The 18,028-nt window shown below is 52.9% G+C and overlaps 1 protein-coding gene across 1 annotated transcript in view; it reads right to left on the reverse strand.

Moving 5' to 3' along the window:
* Positions 1-18,028, reverse strand: part of SORCS2 (sortilin related VPS10 domain containing receptor 2) — a 568,942-nt gene that overhangs the window by 87,294 nt on the left and 463,620 nt on the right. The window contains exon 4 of the mRNA XM_049886699.1: positions 5,154-5,318. Within this exon, the coding sequence (XP_049742656.1) occupies positions 5,154-5,318 (165 nt within the window). The remainder of the gene's footprint in view (positions 1-5,153; positions 5,319-18,028) is intronic.

Below are 18,028 nucleotides of genomic sequence, written 5' to 3' on the forward strand. Positions count from 1 at the left end.
GAATGGGGAGCAGTGTGTGCAGAGGGCGAGAGGTGTGAGAGGAGAGCCAGGGCCTCGGACTTGGGGGTTGGGCTTCATTACAGGGGCAGCCCTCACAGACACGTGTGTCAGTGCACACAGATACACACAGATACACACGCACACACACGCCAACACAGAAACGTGCACACACATACACAGACCACAGACACACACACACACACACTCACGTGTGTTCACACACGTACCATAAAATGGGACGAACGGAAGCTCAGAGACGTTAAGTGAGCTGCTCAAGGAGGCACAGTCTTCGAGTATAGCATGACTCCACCTCACACACCTGAGCTCACAGTCACATCCCAGTGGCTGAGAAGCCTCCCCCAGGAGTCCTCCCTCGGGTCACCTGAGGAACCCAGGCCAGGCCAGGCCCTCCCACCTCCTGCCTCAACGTGCCCATCTGAGACTGGGGACGCACCTCCTGCCCATCCGCTCGGCAGTCAGTGCGTCAAAGATGAGTGAGTGTGCAGCAGTGGATTCTGGGATCTGGGTGCTAAGCCCTCTGCACTAAGGGCGATGTTATCACTGCCGTCACCGCGGTTTCTGATGTCTGTCCCAGAACTTGAAGATACCTCCCCAACTCCCCTCCTGGGAGATGATTTATAATTCACCATCAACTGTCGCAGAAACATGCCATTTCTGCTTAATAAAAGACAAACACCAGCAAATAAACACAAAAAAGCACACCCATGATGCTCTGAGTCCCCAGAGCTAAAACCAGTACGCGCCATCTGTGTGGGGTTAATCTAATTGTTTTTAGGTCGCACGTCTGGAAAAAGACAGGCAGCAGCGTACTCAAACACAGACTATTCGGAGAGACAAAACAGCAAGCAGTCAGACCCAGCAGGTGATAAAGGGGAAAGAGTAGGGGGAGGCCAGGGGGAAGGCTCCTACTCAGAAAGGTGTGTGGGTAAGTCGTGCACCACCATCAGAGTCGTGGAATTCTGCGCCGGGCTCTTCCTGGCGTGTTGGACACAGTTGGGTGGTTCTTGGCAGCCTTTCCTCCCTCATTCTGGGGAGGCTGGTGGCACTGCAGAGGCTGGAAGGCTAAGCCATCACTGCTCGGACTGCCTTGCAGCCAGGGTTCCTGAGCAAACAGGTGCGCTCGGGTGGGACTTGGAAGGTAAGAACGAGACAGGAGTTTTCCTACCCCTTTGGGCCATCTTGCGTCCCTGGGTGGTGCAGACAGTTAGTAGACAGTTTGTCTACTAGCCTGAAGGTTGCGGGTTCGAGCCCACTCGGTGCTGCGAAAGACAGGCCTGGCGATCTGCTTTCATAAAGATTACAATCAAGAAAGCCGTATGGGGTAGTTTAACTGTCACATAGAATGGACTGGGTGCATCATACTGGCCAGCAAGTCTGGGGACGCGCTCTGTGTCCAGTCTCCAGCTGGAAGGGTGCAGACATGGCTGTGGTGGCGGCAGTGCTGGACATGGCACCCCGTGCCCGATTCCTGGCTGCGTGGATGTTTCTAGGCTGTCATTGCTGCCGTGGTGGTGACCCCCAGATGTTGGCTCTTGGCAGCAGCCATGCATTCTTGGCCTCAGGGACTCCGCGGGGGACCCCAGCCCCCACCTTCCCAACTGTGGCAGATGTGGGAGCCCCAGGGTGAGTCAGTTCCGAAGGCTACTGGGCAGCATCCCTGGGGTCCAGCCTGGAGCCCCTCCTCTAGCCCTCCCCAAATTTTTGAAAGTACTCAGTTTCCCATGTTAAATCCTTTCTCTTAAGATACCCATAATTCTGTTCCTGGTCCTGAGCCCTGTCAGATCAAAATCGAACGGAGGGTGAGCCCTGACAGTCTCGTTTCTGCAGAGAAGTGCACGCTCTTCCTGCTTCTACCGTCTGAGCTGTGTGTGTGGGGGGGGGGGGGGGGCGGGGCGGGCTGTAAACGGCCTGCACAGCTCACCACCTGCTGGACGGTTTACCTGCCTGCTGTGCTCACAAAGTCCAGTGAGCTGGTGACATCCTCACCCCTGCTGCGAGGACTCTCCCTCCTATGCCCACACCCTGCCTTTTCTCCAACGTGGGCCTGCACGTGCTGTTTGCTTTAGGGCTGCAGGCCCATGGGCATCTTTCCCTCTTCTCTCACGTGGTCGCCTTCACTATTCTAAGAAAAAGCTGCATTAAAAAGTAAGCACACACACTGACTAGTTCTTTAAGCTCCTCTTCAAAGACCCCTCCTCCAGGAAGTCTCCCATGATTGCAAAAGTATCTTCTCTCCCCACTCAGTTTCTGGAGGGCAGAGGTATTGGCACCTGAGCTCCACCAGTAGCCAGGAGCCTCGCCCGGCCAATCCCAGCAGAGCCTCGAGTGAAAAGTAAGCCCTGTCGTCGTGGGCCTCACCTAGCATTACATTGGCAGGTGCCTGCCTAATACCGGGTCAAGAGCTGGTGGGACTGCCCTGTGCCACCCTGCTTCTTGGAAGTTAGAGAGCTTAGAAAACCACAAAACTCTGAAGAACTACCACTCTAGTGCCTTTGTTACGAATTCCCAAATCCCTCACTACTTTTGCAGCCACAACTAAGACTTTCTTCCCCCCTTTTTTGTTCCTTACAGTCACGGAAAAGAACCAAGGAAAATAACCAAGACTTCAGCTCCATTAATTTTTCAGGGCACAATAAATTAAAGAGCAATTGCAATGCAGTCAATTTCTGCAGGAAAACAAGTCTCTGTGCTTTAGTCTAATTACACGGAAGGCTAAGTAGCGCTATTAATACCCAGGAGCACATGCTGTCTCCAGGGAAGGCGCCTGGAGCTAAGAGGCAGCCAGGAGGCCAGGACGATGCAGGGCTCTAGTCAGCAAGGACCAGATGGTGGCAGGGAGGCCAGGTCCTGTCAAGAGCCATGGCTCAGTGCACCCGGAGTCTCCATTTGGAAGTCCCTGGGCTGGGTGGTCCCTATTGCTAAAATTCATTCATTCATTCATCCAACCAACCATCATCTAGTCATCCACCCACCCCCCGCCCGCCTGCCCGCCCGTCCGTCCGTCCGTCCATCTATCCAATCCATCTATCCTTTCTTTCTTCTATTTACCTACCCTTCTTCCCATCCATGTTTCCACCCATTCATCCACCCCCACCCATCATCTATTCGTTCATATATCCACCCAGCCCCCCACCCATCCATCTATCCATCCATCCTTCCATCCATCCATTGTATCCATCTATCCACCCATCTATCCATTCATCTATCCTTTCTTTCTTCTACCTACCCATCCTTCTTCCTATCCATGTTTCTATCCACTCATCTATCCACCTATACATCCATCCACCCCCACCCATCCACCCATCCATCCATCCTTCAATCCGTCCATTCAACAAATATTTTCAGCCAGGTACCTGAGATACAGTGGTGAGAAAATCAGACATGGTTGCCACCCTCAAGGAGCTTACCCTGAGTGTGTATGTATAGCACAGATGATAATCAAATAACGACATCAATCTACAACGACACACTGCAATACATGCTGGCAAGGAGAGGCACAGGGATCTGCAAGAGTGTGGAACAGTGGGGCCCAAACTGGCTGGGCCACAGAACGAAGGTTTCTAATCCAACAGCTCCCATTTGCCCTCTAGACCCATGTTCTGCCCTTCTGCACCCTGCTCTGTCCCATGGGGCTGACCTGTGTAGACTGTACCCACAGGCTCCTCCCTCTGGCTTCTGGCTGGGTTCAGCCAATGGGAGGCATCAGCAGAAGACTAAAGGGCAGGAAGAAAGAGAGGACAGGGTATTCTCACCCCTGTTCCCTGCCTGCTCATCTGTACTGTGACAGTGGCTGAGTTACTCAACTCAGACTCATGCTTCCTATTGAGTCTTTCCTACAACAATGGAGGTCACAGCTCCTATGTGCCCTTTCCTACAATGATGGAGGCCACAGGCCCCTACTGAGTCTTTCCTACAACTATGGAGGTCATAGCCCCATGAGTACTTTCCTACAACTGTAGAGGTCATAGTCCCATGAGTACTTTCCTACAACCATGGAGGTCATAGCCCCATGAGTACTTTCCTACAACCATGGAGGTCATAGCCCCATGAGTACTTTCCTATAACCGTGGAGGTCATAGCCCCATGAGTACTGTCCTACAACCATGGAGGTCATAGCCCCGTGAGTACTTTCCTACAACCATGGCAGTCATAGCCCCGTGAGTACTTTCCTACAACCGTGGAGGTCATAGCCCCGTGCGTACTTTCCTACAACCGTGGAGGTCATAGCCCCGTGAGTACTTTCCTACAACCGTGGAGATCATAGCCCCGTGAGTACTTTCCTACAATCCTGGAGGTCATAGCCCTGTGAGTACTTTCCTACAACCATGGAGGTCATAGCCTTATGAGTACTTTCCTACATGATGGAGCCCACAGCCCCTATTGGGTCTTTCCTACATGACGGAGGCCATAGCCCCTATTGGGTCTTTCCTACAATGATGGAGGCCATAGCCACTATTGGGTCTTTCCTACATGATGGAGGCCACAGCTCCTATTGGGTCTTTTCTACAGCAATGGAGGTCGTAGGCCCCTGGGTCCTTCCCTACCCCAGGGTGATCTGCTCGCCACACCCACGCATCAGTCAAGAGCTGCATTAAACCTCCCTGATCAACCCTTCGGAAGGTGTCCTTGGCTTCCTGGGGGCCTTGGTGGACACACCTCCTGAGGAGGGGGTGTCTGCCTGTGACTGCAGGATGGTTACTCCTCTTGGCGAAGGTGGTGGGAAAGGGTTCCAGACTGCGGGAAGGGCAGGGCACAGCCTGGTGTGAGAGGAGTGTGGGAGGTCCCAGCAGTGGAAGAAAGCCCTGTGGCTGGTGAGTCTAACCCTTGTCTGCTCTGCACTGATCCCATCTCTGTGCCTGCTTTGTGCCAAGGGCACATCTCACTCAGTTCTCAGTGTAACGAAGACCTGATTCCCAGTGACTGACACAGGAAGCACAGGATGACAAGGAGAAGGGGCTTCTCAGGGTCTGATGCCCCCGAGCCCCAGGGCAGCTCCTCCCTGGGAGCTCCAAGGCTCCCGAGTCCCACTTCCCTTCGTCATGGCAAGGATCAAATGAGCAAATTGCAGAGGGGTGGGCTGGGGGCAGACTCTGGTTCCCTAGGCCCTCCGGGTGGCGCCCACGCATTTTTACCTTGTTCTCCTTGGTGTAGGCGAGCACTTTGTCCTCCTCCTTGGGGTGGAAAGTCAGAGTCTCCACAAAGAAGGAGATGAGCTGCTTCTGGAAAGTGGCTCCCTCGTCGGTGCTGAGGAAGAGGCTCTGGTCCCGGTCGCCGAGCGACGAACTCACAAGGATGATCTGTGACAGGAAGAGGGGCGCACTGAGCGAGGGGCAGAAGGAAGGAATGAGAACGTGGATGGATGAACGGACCCTGTGTGCTGGTGGAGCTGGGCGGGGGCACACGCCAGCCTCCAAATGACCTGGTTCAAATCCTGTGCCCCTGTGTGCTCAGACAAGCTGACTGGCTCTCTGTGCCTCAGTTTCCTTATTTGTTACATAGGAGATATTGCACCATCCCTCCCAGGTCTGCTGTGAGGATGACATAAGGCAGAGAACAGGGGCCATTCCCACAGCTCTGGACCCTGAGCAGGCTGCTGGCGAGTGTGTTATGAGGATGATTAGGGGTCTCCTTTAGAGCCCAATGAGGGAACCCCCCCGGACTATGGCAGATGGGGAAGTTGAGACACAGAGAGGAGAAGCAAACCACCCAAGGCACATGGCCAGTTGGGGCAGAGCCAAGGTCTGGACCCAGCACCTGGCCTCAGGGCCCTGTTCTTGGCTCTGTGCTCTCGAGTGAATCAATGCAACACGCTGATAAGATACAATTACTGCTCTCTATTGGTCTGGAGCCAAAGGAAAAGAAGGAAAGCCAAGAATCAGAGAAAGAACCTGACTACAGGGCTAACTGTCTCCATGAACCACGGCCTCCTCAGCCCTGAGATCAGAGGAGCTAGATGGTGCCCAGCTACCACTGCCGAATGTTGTGATTAGGGACATGATAGATGAACCCTGATAGAAAGGGAGAAAAATGTGGAGCAGAATTTCAAATTCGTAAAGAATCCAGACTTACTGGACCCACTGAGACTGGAGGAATACCCGAGACTATTGCCCTGAGATACTCGAAACCTCGAACGGAAACTATTCCCTCAAGTCACCTTTTAGCTAAACAGCAGGTTAGCTCAGAAAGTAAAGAAATCACCCTTGAGTTCTGCGCTCTCTTACATCTTATTCATGAGACGAAATGGGCAGCAGTTGCTCTAAGGCGTAGATGAAAAGGTTGGGGTCCACGGCTAGAACGGAAATGATGACACGACGTGAAGGGTGTAACCATGTCACGTGCAGACTGTTGAACGGGAGCGTGTTTTCTGTGTGCATTCTCACCAAAATACACTAAAAAAAGCAATACGCTGAGGTTTGGCTGGGCTTGGAGCTGGGGGTGGGTGAGACGGCGGTCTGGAGAGGAGCAGGGGCCTGGTGCGGCCTTCCCACCCTGAACTTTCTCCAGAAGACAGATAAGCACGTGGGCCTGAATGAATCGTCTGTGCTGAGCACCTGTCTGCATGTGAACAAACATGAATCCAAGGCGTTGTTTCTGTCTGGGGAAGCTTGATGGGTTCCCTAGTACATCAGTTCATGTGCTCCAGCACAAAGCCTCCGTCTCCCCAGCGAACCCAGAGCCTGAAGGAGGCCGGTGTGGCAATTCAGACAGATTCCTAGATGGTTCAGACTGATTTAAGGACGCCGCCCAGAAATAACCTGGAACGCAGACAAGGCCATGCTCAGAGATGTTCCTCACGGCGTTGTTTATAGGCAGGGAGAATATAAGGTATCTAGAAGAACGGCTGGGCTGTAGAATGTATAACAATGTTCCCAAAGAAAGGTGCACAACAAGCGAGCTTGCGTACAAAGCGGTAAGTAAGCACGGTTTCCATACATTTTACATGACAAAGTTACGGGTAAGTACGTCCCGATTTTTCAGCGGTAAGTGAGGAAGTATATGAGTAAGCGTACTTTTGCAGCGGGAACTGCACAGAAAGAGGAGCAGAGAGACTGCAAGATGGCCTTGACAGTGGTTGATTCTGAGTAGGTTAGAAGAGTTTTTGTTTTTTAAATAAACTTTTTATTTTAGAATTCTTGAAAAGCAAAGATGTCACCTTGAGGACTAAGGTGCGACTGACCCAAGCCATGGTATTTTCAATCGTCTCATGTGCATGTGAAAGCTGGACAATGAATAAGGAAGACCGAAGAAGAGTTGACGCCTTTGAATTGTGGTGTTGGCGGAGAATATTGAATATACCATGGACTGCCAAAAGATGGAACAAATCTGTCTTAGAAGAAGTACAGCCAGAACGTTCCTTAGAAGCAAGGATGGCAAGACTGCGTCTTACGTACTTTGGGCATGTTGTCAGGAGGGATGAGTCCCTGGAGAAGGACGTCATGCTTGGCAGAGTACAGCGTCAGCGGAAAAGAGGAAGACCCTCAACAAGGTGGATTGACACAGTGGCTGCAACAATGAGCTCAAGGATAACAACGATTGTGAGGATGGCACAGGACCGGGCAGTGTTTTGATGGTGCAGGACCGGGCGGTGTTTTGATGGTGCAGGACCGGGCGGTGTTTCGCTCTGCTCTACGTGGGGTCCCTGAGTGGGAGGCTGAACAGCAGCACTTTGAGCAAGCCTGACGTGGAGCACTAAGTACACGCCTGATGCACACGTGAATGAATGAATGAGTGAATGAATGGACATCTTCATCTCAACTCGTGACTCCAAGGCGAATTTTTGTTTGCGTTTCTCCTTCGGAAGGAAATTTTTCCTAGGAACATTTAAGTAGCCTAAGAGCTAAAGCCGTCAGAAAACCCATTCGCTGACACCCCTTCAGCGCTCAACGTTCCACATGTCAGTGAAGCCTCATTCATTCATTCATCCACAGCTGTGAAAACCACGAGGTCCAGGCCAGACTCTCGGTACTCACAGGCCTTTGTGGGGGCAGAGAGGTGGGCAAACAGGTGTGGGACAGCTATGAGGACAAGATGGAGGGCTTCCAAGAGGAGGCGGCACCAGGTAGTCCTTGAAGGAGGGGTGGAAATTTTATTACTGGCCCAGGGAGGAGGAGTGTGGTTCAGACAGAGGGGCAGTGTGATGAAGGCACACAGGTGGGGTTCTTTCCCCACCCCTCGTCCCTGCCCACCCCGTTTCCCCGATGCTCCTGTGTCAGCCACACCTGGATCCAGGCCCCCCACCCCGTCGTCACACCAAGCTCCTGTGCTCCTCTGTCAGACGAGGCCGCTGGTGTCTCAGCACCTTTACTGCACCGTTCTCTCCAGATGGAAAGCCAGGCAAGGCCAGGGTGCCAACATCCCACCATGGGAAATTCGGAATCAAATAGTCACTCTTCAGAATGACCCCAAATCCACGTGTGATAAAATTAAAACAGCTTCTTTTGCATTTTCTGAGCACAAACTTTCGGGTCACTTTAGCCAAGCTGTTTCTCACTTATTTGTGGGGTCCCTGCTTTGCATGTACCCTCAGTGTGAGTTTCGCCTGTTTTTATGGGGGGACTCCCTTCCCCTTGTTATCTGCTTGTCAAACACCTCCTCGTCAAGTGCCACCTCCTCCAAGAAGCCCTCTGTGATGTATGTCCCCCCAGCAGAATGGCACCACTCCTGCCTCTGTCCTCCCACCCTACTCAGCATCTTGGGAATGTTTGCAGCAGCCCAGTGGTCCCTAATATTCTCTCTATGGGTCTCTCTTGCCCTCTTGGCCAGGGTGCCAGGCAGCCTGACAGTGCCCATGTCTCCATCATAGGCATATCCAGCCCAGAGCCCAAGGCCTGGAACCGAGAAAATGCTGGTTCCTGATTAACAATTTTTGCCGCTGTTGGGAGGAGTCCTTGGGTGGTGCAAAGGTGAATCCTCACCTGCTCACTGAATGGTTGGAGGTTTGAGTCCACCCGGAGGTGCCTCAGAAGAAAAACCTGGTGATTGGCTTCCGAAAAATTAGCCATTGAAAACCCTACAGAGCACAGCTCTACTCTGACCCACTTGGGGGGGCCACGAGTCAGGGTCAACTCGGCGGCAACAGGTTCTGGTGCGACGGGGTGGCGGGCTTACCCCCCCGTCACACCGAGGTTTGGGAAGGAATGTGAGGAAGTGATTCTGGCCCCGGCCCGACAATCTGGAGTCAGGCTAATTTTGGACGTTGTAGCTGGAACAGTCAGCCAGGGAAGAGAAAGTGCTGACAAGGGCAAGATTACCGGAGCAAAGAAAACAAATCAATTAGCATCTCGCCGGGTGGAGGCTGGCAGATTGTTCTCCAAATTGGGAAGCAGACTATTTTAAGGGTGTATTTTGACTGCTTTCTATTCCAAGGGAGACATATGGAGCCTGTGCTAGGTTCTCGGGGCTCTGGGGCTGGGTTCTGGAAATCAGAGGCAACATGCTAAAGAGAAACAGTTGGCAGATTCGTTTGACAAACGGCAGGTCTGTTTGACGCACAAGTCCCAGGCACAGCTACATGATTTGCAGGGCCTGATGCAAAACACAAACGCTGGCCCCCTTGTTCAGAATAATTGAGAATCTCAAGACAGCAACACAGAATATCCGACCGTGCGCGAGCCCCTTTGAGCGCGGGCTTGTGGGACCCACAGGTCTGGCCCCGTGATGCTGGCCCTGATCATTCCAGAGTCACCCCACTCATAAACCCTGGGGCCAGTAGTGCCAGGCGCACCTGGAGTGTTAGGGACGCAGGTCTCGGCCCATCGCGGCCTGCTGGATCAGAACCTGCACTGTAACAAGGCCCTGGGTGATCATGGTGCCACAGCTCCTGCTGGTTCTCAGCTCTGTGCCCTAGCTGTTTGGCCCTGGACGAGCTGGCCACCCTGGTGACAGCAGAGCCAAGCCCTGTTCTCAGGGGCCCTGCTCCTTACAGCGACCCCGGGGCCACTGCTATCACCCTGGTTCACTTTCCAGCTGCTGACAGGAGGCCCAGGGAGGCTGAGTCTCCGCAGCAAACAGGTGAGGAACTTGGACCAGAACCGGGGCTCTGGTGGGTGCTGCTGCCTGCTGAGGGCTGTGTCCCTTTGGGTCTTTCTGCCGCGCCCACACACTGGAGCCGTTGTGCCTGCAACCCCCCTGACGGAACTGGTGGGCCTGTTGCAGAAACAGGTCTAATTACCTCCCTGTCCTGGGGTGTGCTGCGGGCGCTGCCTGTTATTAACAAAAACCCATTGGCGTCAAGTCAACTCCAGCTCATGGTGACCCTGTGTGTGTCCGGGCAGAACTGTGCTCCATAGGGTTTTCAGTGGCTGGTTTTTCAGAAGTAGACTGCCAGGCCTTTCTTCTGAGGGTCCTCTGGGTAGGCTGGAAGCTCCGACCTTTCAGGCTGCAGTCAAGATCATTAACCCTTTGCACCACCCAGGGATACCATAAAACAAACAAAAAACCCCATTGCTGTGGAGTCAATTCCAACTCATAGCGACCCTATAGGACAAATTAGAACTGCCCGATAGGGCTTCCAAGGAGTGGCTGGTGTATTCGAACTGCTGACCTTTTGGTTAGCAGCTGGAGCTCTTAACTACGCACCACCAGAGCTCCAGGGACTCCACAGATGGGGGCAATTGTCCCCATTTCTCAGGTGGGGAAACTGAGGCCAGAGAGGCTCAGTGCCTTCAGGGGTCAAGCTGTTCTCTCACTCCATCACTGATCCTCACCACCCCAGCTTCCTTCACAGCCAAAAATGTCACTGCACCTGTCCGGAGAGTAGCCAGCACACCTGGGGTCCTGGTGCAACAGGCTTGGAAGCTTCTAGAGAGATCCCTCCCACTCCCAAACTCTAGAAGTGGCTTCTAGAATCAGCAGAGCCTGGCCAGAGCTGGGACAGATTCCTGGCCTTGCGAAGGGAGGCACGTGAGGCTGGAGGGGGCACAGGGGTCTGGCACAGCTGGCTGCCGCCTGTTTCTCCCCATCCCTTCCGGCTTCCCTCTGGCCCATCCTCTGAAAGACTGCTCACAACTCCTTTGGTACAAGATTCCTGAGTGCCTGTCGTGTGTCAGGCCCTGGGCTGGACGGGGGCGCTCACAGGGTGAAGGGGGTCAGATGGCAGGTCTGGAATGTGCACTGATACAGGTAACCCCACTGGGGAGTGGGCCAGAGAGAGGAGAGGCTGCCAGGGAAGTTTCTGCAGAAGACAGGTGAGCACAGCAGGCGGGACAGGACAGAGCTCACGGGGACAAGGGATGTTCCAGGGGACAGGGGGCGGGGTCCAGTCCACAGGCCTGCTGAGCTGCTGTCTGCATGCATTTCTCTGACTCTCCAAAATGAGTCTGAGGCTCCCTGCCTGTCCGCACTGCCTCCTGGACTCCTGCATGGATGGTGGTCAGCTCCCGCAGGAAGCACGTCTGCCCAGCCATGAGGTCCCCTTCCCTGTCCCTCCTTCCCTCCTCGGGGCTCCTGACCCATCTCCTCCAAAAGGTGGTGCCAGCATCCCATCTACCTCACAGCAAGGCTCCCCCAAAGGATAACTCCCAGAGCTCCAAGTTGAAAAAAGCAAACCAGACAACACCCAGAATAATTTCTCGCCTCTGCTGGCGCTGCCACAGGGTGCTCCAGGTCCTCCGTTTCCACTCAGAGCTCTTTACCAAGGAGAGGGCGTTTCTACCTGGCCTTTGCCAAGTCCAGCCCTAAAAGGTTCCCCAGCCCAGCCACTGGCATTGGTGCCACCCGGAGTTACCTTTCTCGGAAAACCCAATCAGGAGCCTATTCCTGGCTGGACAGATGCGCCTAGCTGGAGGTGCTGAAAAGTTGCCGCCAGAAGAGGCAGACGCAGAGCAAACAAGCACAGCGGCACCCACCCCCGCTCTCCAATTAGAATCTGCCCAGAGAGGCTCATCTACACCTGAGCAAACATAGCCTCCCACCCCGCGCTCCTCAGTCGGGATGGCTGCGTCTCACAGCACGCGCTCAGAGGGGCTGCCTGGAGTTTTAGGGGCATATCACCCCATAGTCTTGGGTTTGGGTCACCATGAGCACAGGGTGGCAGGTGGGGTGGCAGGGCTGCCAGGATACAGCGTTGGACCACCGAGCCCTCACCACGTCCATGTTCAGTGGCCTTGAGCAAGCGGCCAGCCTCCACTCTAAGACGGAGACAGTAATCTCTCCTGTGCTGCCTCACGCGGCCGGCGTGAAGTTCCCAGTCAGGCCAAACACTGGGAACGCTGCAGAAATATCAGGGGTCACACCAGTTTCATGACTTTCTTAAACCAGAAGGACTGATTTCCGGAGTTGTCGTGGGTAACTGAGTTTTTATAGATGGATTGGATACCTGCAGCTCACGTCCCTGCTGAAAACCCTCCAGGGTCTCCCCTGGCTGTGCTCCTGAGCCTGGCATTGGCGACCCTCCCTGGGACCTCAGCCTGCTGGCCTTGCCACCACGTGCCCCAAGTTCCAGCCATACTGAGCTTCCTCCAATTCCCTAAATGTTCCCTGTCGTCTTCATACTCCGCCCAGGAGGCCCTTGGCCGTCTTACCTCTGACTGCAATGAAGGGTACGGACTGGGGGCACAGGCCAGAGGCTGGGAGGCCAATTAGGAAGTGCCTGCGACTATCCAGGGGCCTCTAGGGAGTGCAAATGGCTAACATGCTCAGCTGCTAACCAAAAGGTTGGAGGTTCAAGTCCACCGAGAGGCAGCTTGGAAGAAAGGCCTGGTGACCTACTTCTGAAAAGCCGGTCACTGGAAACCCGATGGAACACGGTTCTGCCCTGACACACACAGGGTTGCCCTGAGTCAGAAGAAACCCGATGGAACACAGTCCTGCCCTGACACACACAGGGTTGCCTTGAGTCGGAAGAAACCCGATGGAACACAGTTCTGCCCTGACACACACAGGGTTGCCTTGAGTCGGAAGAAACCCGATGGAACACAGTCCTGCCCTGACACACACAGGGTTGCCTTGAGTCAGAAGAAACCTGATGGAACACGGTTCTGCCCTGACACACACAGGGTTGTCCTGAGTCGGAAGAAACCCGATGGAACACAGTCCTGCCCTGACACACACAGGGGTGCCTTGAGTCAGAATCGACTCAGTGGCAATCGAGCTGGCTTTGGTTTTTTGGCTTTATGGTTACCCACCACCACCTGGCTGCCAGTTTGTCACACTGCGGCAGCTTTCGTGTTGCTGTGATGCTGGGAGCTCTGTCACCAGTATTTCAAATATCAGCAGGGTTGCCCATGGTGGACAAGTTTCAGCGGAACTTCCAGATTAAGACAGACTAGGAAGAAAGGCCTGGAGCTCTTCTTCTGAAAACCATCCAATAAGAACCTTATGGACGACAACTACACATTATCTGAACAGTGCTGGAAGGTGCGAACATGGCAACAATCACGGAGATGGCACAGGACTGGGCAATGCTTCGTATGCTGTACCCAAGGTCACCATGACCCAGAGTCAATTCAATGGCAGCTGACAACAGCATTGGCATCCAGGTGAGGTAACCTGGTGGCCTGGACTAGGGCAGGCAGTGGAACTGGAGTGGACAGCCAGCTATCAATGGCATATCAGAGTGAGAGTCCAGTGGATTTGGTGGGGAAAAATAAAACGGAGAAGTATGGGAACACACCTAAGTTTCTGGCTTGGGCAGGTGGGTGGATGGTGCTGCTGCTCGCTGAGATGGGGCCCAGGAGGGAGAGCAGGTTTGGAGTGGATAAAGAGGGGGTCAGTTTCAACCATGTTGCGGCTAAGGTTCCTGAGGCTCGCCCAAGTGGAGCGAAGGGCTCGGAAGGTTGATACATGGAGTGCGCTCAGCAAAGAAATCTGTACTGGAGTTGGCGTTTGCTTAGACGTGGTGGCTGGGGCTCTGGGAGAGGATGGGCCCTCCCAGGGAGAGTGCAAAGTGAGAAGAACTGGCCTGAGGTGGAGACCTGGGGGACGCCGCAAAGAGGAGTCTGTCCTGAGAGTGGGGAGGATGACACAGAGTGAGGAGCTCCTGAAAACCAAGGGAGGGGACTTCTACCTGCCCACTCCTCCACCACCCCTCCCTCTCACCTGGTGACCCCTCTGTCCTCAGTCCATTCTCCATGCTGCAGCTTGCAAGGCCTGTGTGACTGTCCTGACGGTCTCTCAGATTTGCTCCTTCCACTGTCCCCCTCCCTCACTTTGCTCCGGCCGCCCTGCCCGATGGCCCTTCTCACTCGACGTCTGGCTTTAGCAGGCCCTTCCCCCAGTGGATGAGTGTGCATGTCTGGATCCTTCTTAACCTGCAGCTCTCAGTTCAGACACCACCTGCTGCTATGGATTGGATTGTGTCCCCCCAAAATGTGTATCAACTTGGCTAGGCCATGATTCCCAGTACTGCGTGGTTGTCCGCCATTTTGTGATCTGATCTGATTATCCTATGTGTTGTTAATCCTAACCTCTACGATGTTAATGAGGCAGGACTCAACCTACAGGATTAGGATTAGTCAGTCCCTTACGAGATATAAGAGAGAGAGCCAAGCAGAGAGGGGAGGGACCTCATTACCACCAAGAAAGAAGAGCCAGGAGCAAAGCACGTCCTTTGGACCCAGGAGCTCTGTGCTGAGAAGCTCCTAGACCAGGGAAAGACTGATGACAATGACCTTCCTCCATTACTGACAGAGAGAGAGTCTTGCCCTGGAGCTGGCACCCTGAATTCGAACTTCTAGCCTCCTAGACTGTGAGAGAATAAACTTCTGTTTGTTAAAGCCATCCACTTGTGGTATTTCTGTTGTAGCAGCAATAGTTGACTAAGACATCATCTCAGAGCCCCTTCTTGGGCACACAAGCTAAACAGGCCCTCGACCCACGCTTCTCTTTCATTTTCCTGCTGGCAGCTATTAGCACTCCCTGAAGATACTCTTTACACTATCTTGCTCTCTTCCTTACAGTCTGGACCATGCAGTTGTGGACATGTCCGTCTGTTCACTGATGGATCAGGCCCCCATCTAGCACGTAGCAGGTGCTCCATCAACATCTGGGGATACTGTCGAAGGAACATGTGAAATTCTCATTGTTACACACCTGAACAGATGGGGTGTGGTTTTTATAATAATAATAATCGGGTGTTGTGTGTTGATGTTCAGATCATCTCGGCCCTTCTAAGCCACCTCCCGAAACCCAGGGGCAGAAGGCATGGTGCTCATACTCCCAGCCTCCCTGGCTGCTGTTGTGGGCTGCTGTCAAGTCACTCCTGACTCACAGTGACCCTGGGCGTAATGGAACAAAATGCTGCCCGGCCCTTGCCGTCCCCATGATCAGTTGTGGACGGACTGTTGCGATCTATAGGGTTTTCACTGGCTGACTTTTGGAAGTAGATCTCCAGGCCTTTCTTCCTAGTCCACCTTAGTCTGGAAGCTCCACTGAAACCTGTTCAGTGTCCTAGCACCACTCAAGCCTCCACTGACAGACGGGTGGTGGCCGTGCATAAGGTGAATTGGCTGGGAACTGAAACCCGGTCTCCTGCCTGGAAGGTGAGAATTCTACCACGGAACCACGACTGCCCATGGAACCAGGTCTGCCCCCTCAGGTCCTCCCACTGAGCAGCCCTCACCTGAGAGCGGACAGGTAGAAGACAGGAGAGCACTGTGCTCCAGCAGCTTCTGCAGGCAGGTATGGGCTCTGCATCCAGCTATTTCTTGAGAGTTCCTGCACCCTGACTTCCTGACGTTGGCAGTGACTTCTCTGACCTTCACTGCCAGCCCTTCCTACAGCTTGCACATGTCTCATCCCGTCCCTGTGTGAGACCCCTTCCCGCTCCCGATACCTAAGGTGGTCTTTGACCGCGCCCTGACTAGTGCCGCGGTGGAGGTGTCTAGAGCTGCTTTGCCTAACAGGGTGTGAGCTGATTTCAGCTCTTCTTCTCTCAGGTCTTAATTTCAGCCATTTCCCATTCAGAAAGCTTTCCTGGCTCACCCACCAAACATCTTGAGACTTCTGAGCTCTTAGCTACCAAGACCCTCGAGTTCCGCTGAGACCACCCCAGTGGATTCCCAACCAGTAGAGGTACTCCGTGAGTTAGCAAGAGCTTCGTTCCCCCAAACAGAGTATTTAGTGAAGTCTCTTAGTGAGATATAAACTGGGGCCGGGCTCTGTCGTGGACAGGCCTCTTGATATCCATTCAAAATGGCTCCTAAAGGTGACGTGCACGATCCCTGAAAAATCTATCGAAATTGGAGGGCAAGGCACCATCCACCCACATGGCACGCTGATTTACAAACACTTCTTAGACATTTACTACAGGTCGAACAGACTGACGCTGGGGGTCGGTGGGTGATTTTGTCTACCCATTGAGAAGCAGGGGTATTTATCGTCTGCCTTTCTCTGCAGGATGCCACCTGCGGTCCTCCAGTTAGCCGAGGGATCTGTAGGATGCCATGAAGGGGAAAAGTCAGGAGAAACGTGCCCAAAAGACAGTTACTCCCCAGGACAAGGAAGGGCACAGGACTGGCCACACATGGAGCCCCGTTCTTCACTCAGCAGTTAAGCCAACGCACACCGACTGAGCCCTGGGCACCATGTCACTTATTGGGGACACAATGACGAACAGGACAGAACAGGATCCTCTCCCACAGGGCTTACATCTGATTGTACACATGCATTAATATGTATGTATAAAGATGTATACACATGTGTGGACCATGGAAAAAGAGTGGACGGAACATGTCAGAACACTAGAAACACTGCTTATTACTGGGCAACAAGACTAAGGGCATTATGTGTGTCCTTCTTTCCAGGGTTCCCCACTCCATTCCTAGCCTCACTGCATTGCCCAGTACAGCAGAGATACTCAGTAAATATCTGTGGAATGAATAAATACATTTAGTATATTGATATTTTAAGATAAATACATGTTAAATTTGTAATCATAAAAAAATAGTATAGTTTTATGAAAGAAGAATGTTTATGAGTGAAGGTGTAAGAATGTATATTCGGTCTCTATTAAGCAGACAAGATATAAGGAAATTTAAAAGGAAATAAAGCTTACTTCTAGACAATCTATGAACAGTTATTAATACTTTTAATCCAGTTGTCTCTCCTTCTCTCTCTATGCCTCCCTCCATCCAAATATTCATCCATCCACCCATCCATTCATCCATCTGTCCATCCACCCATCCATCCATCCATCCATCCATCCACCCATCCACCCATCCATCCATCCACACACCATCCATCATCCATTCACTGAAAACTGCTGTGGGGAGTGAATGTAAGAGCTCAGGAGGAGCCCTAAATATTGAGTCCTGTGCACATTTTAGTCGCCTGCCATAATTATCACCATGCAGCCTAGAACCCGCCCTTGTTGGCAGCTGCATGGCCCTCAGCAGCTTGTAAGTCTAGTCTCCACATAAACTTGAATTCCGAGAGAGAGAGAGAGTATGGGAGCATTGGTGAGAAAGAAATAGCATTTACTGAGCACCTACTGTGTACCTGGCTCTGAGCTAGGCACAGGCAAGCTAGAGTCCTCATCTTATTTCCACAACAGCTACGAGGTGGGAACTGTTTTTGTCTCTGTTTCCACAGGAAGAAACAGAAGCTTGAAGAGGGGAAATGATGCGCTCCAGACACAGAGCTTGTGTGCACGGAGTTGATGTGGGACCCAGCTCCGTCCTACTCTGAGAGCCATCGTCTTGCCTGTGTCCAGACGTGAACAGACAAGCATCCAACACGATTTAATCGGACGTCCATTCAACCAGAGTTACAGAATCGATCGTCAGGAAGGGCTGCTTCAGCTTTCATCACTGGCCCGACAACTGCTAAAATGCCAGGAAACATCCCCAGGAACATTTGTGAATTTAATGGAGAAACAAACATTTTTCCCTTTGGCCGGAGGCTGACTGGGGAATTCTCGCGTCTGATCGATGTGAACAAATGAAGGCAAACATACATCAGGGTGTATAAAAATATCTCATCGCCAATACTGTGTAGCCTGCACTTATTAATCTTATGAAATGAGACTCCCCCCCCCCCCCCACACACACAATTATTGATGGTCTCAGCT

Source organism: Elephas maximus, chromosome 5 (genome assembly GCF_024166365.1).
Source record: "Elephas maximus indicus isolate mEleMax1 chromosome 5, mEleMax1 primary haplotype, whole genome shotgun sequence".
Lineage (NCBI taxonomy): Eukaryota > Metazoa > Chordata > Mammalia > Proboscidea > Elephantidae > Elephas > Elephas maximus.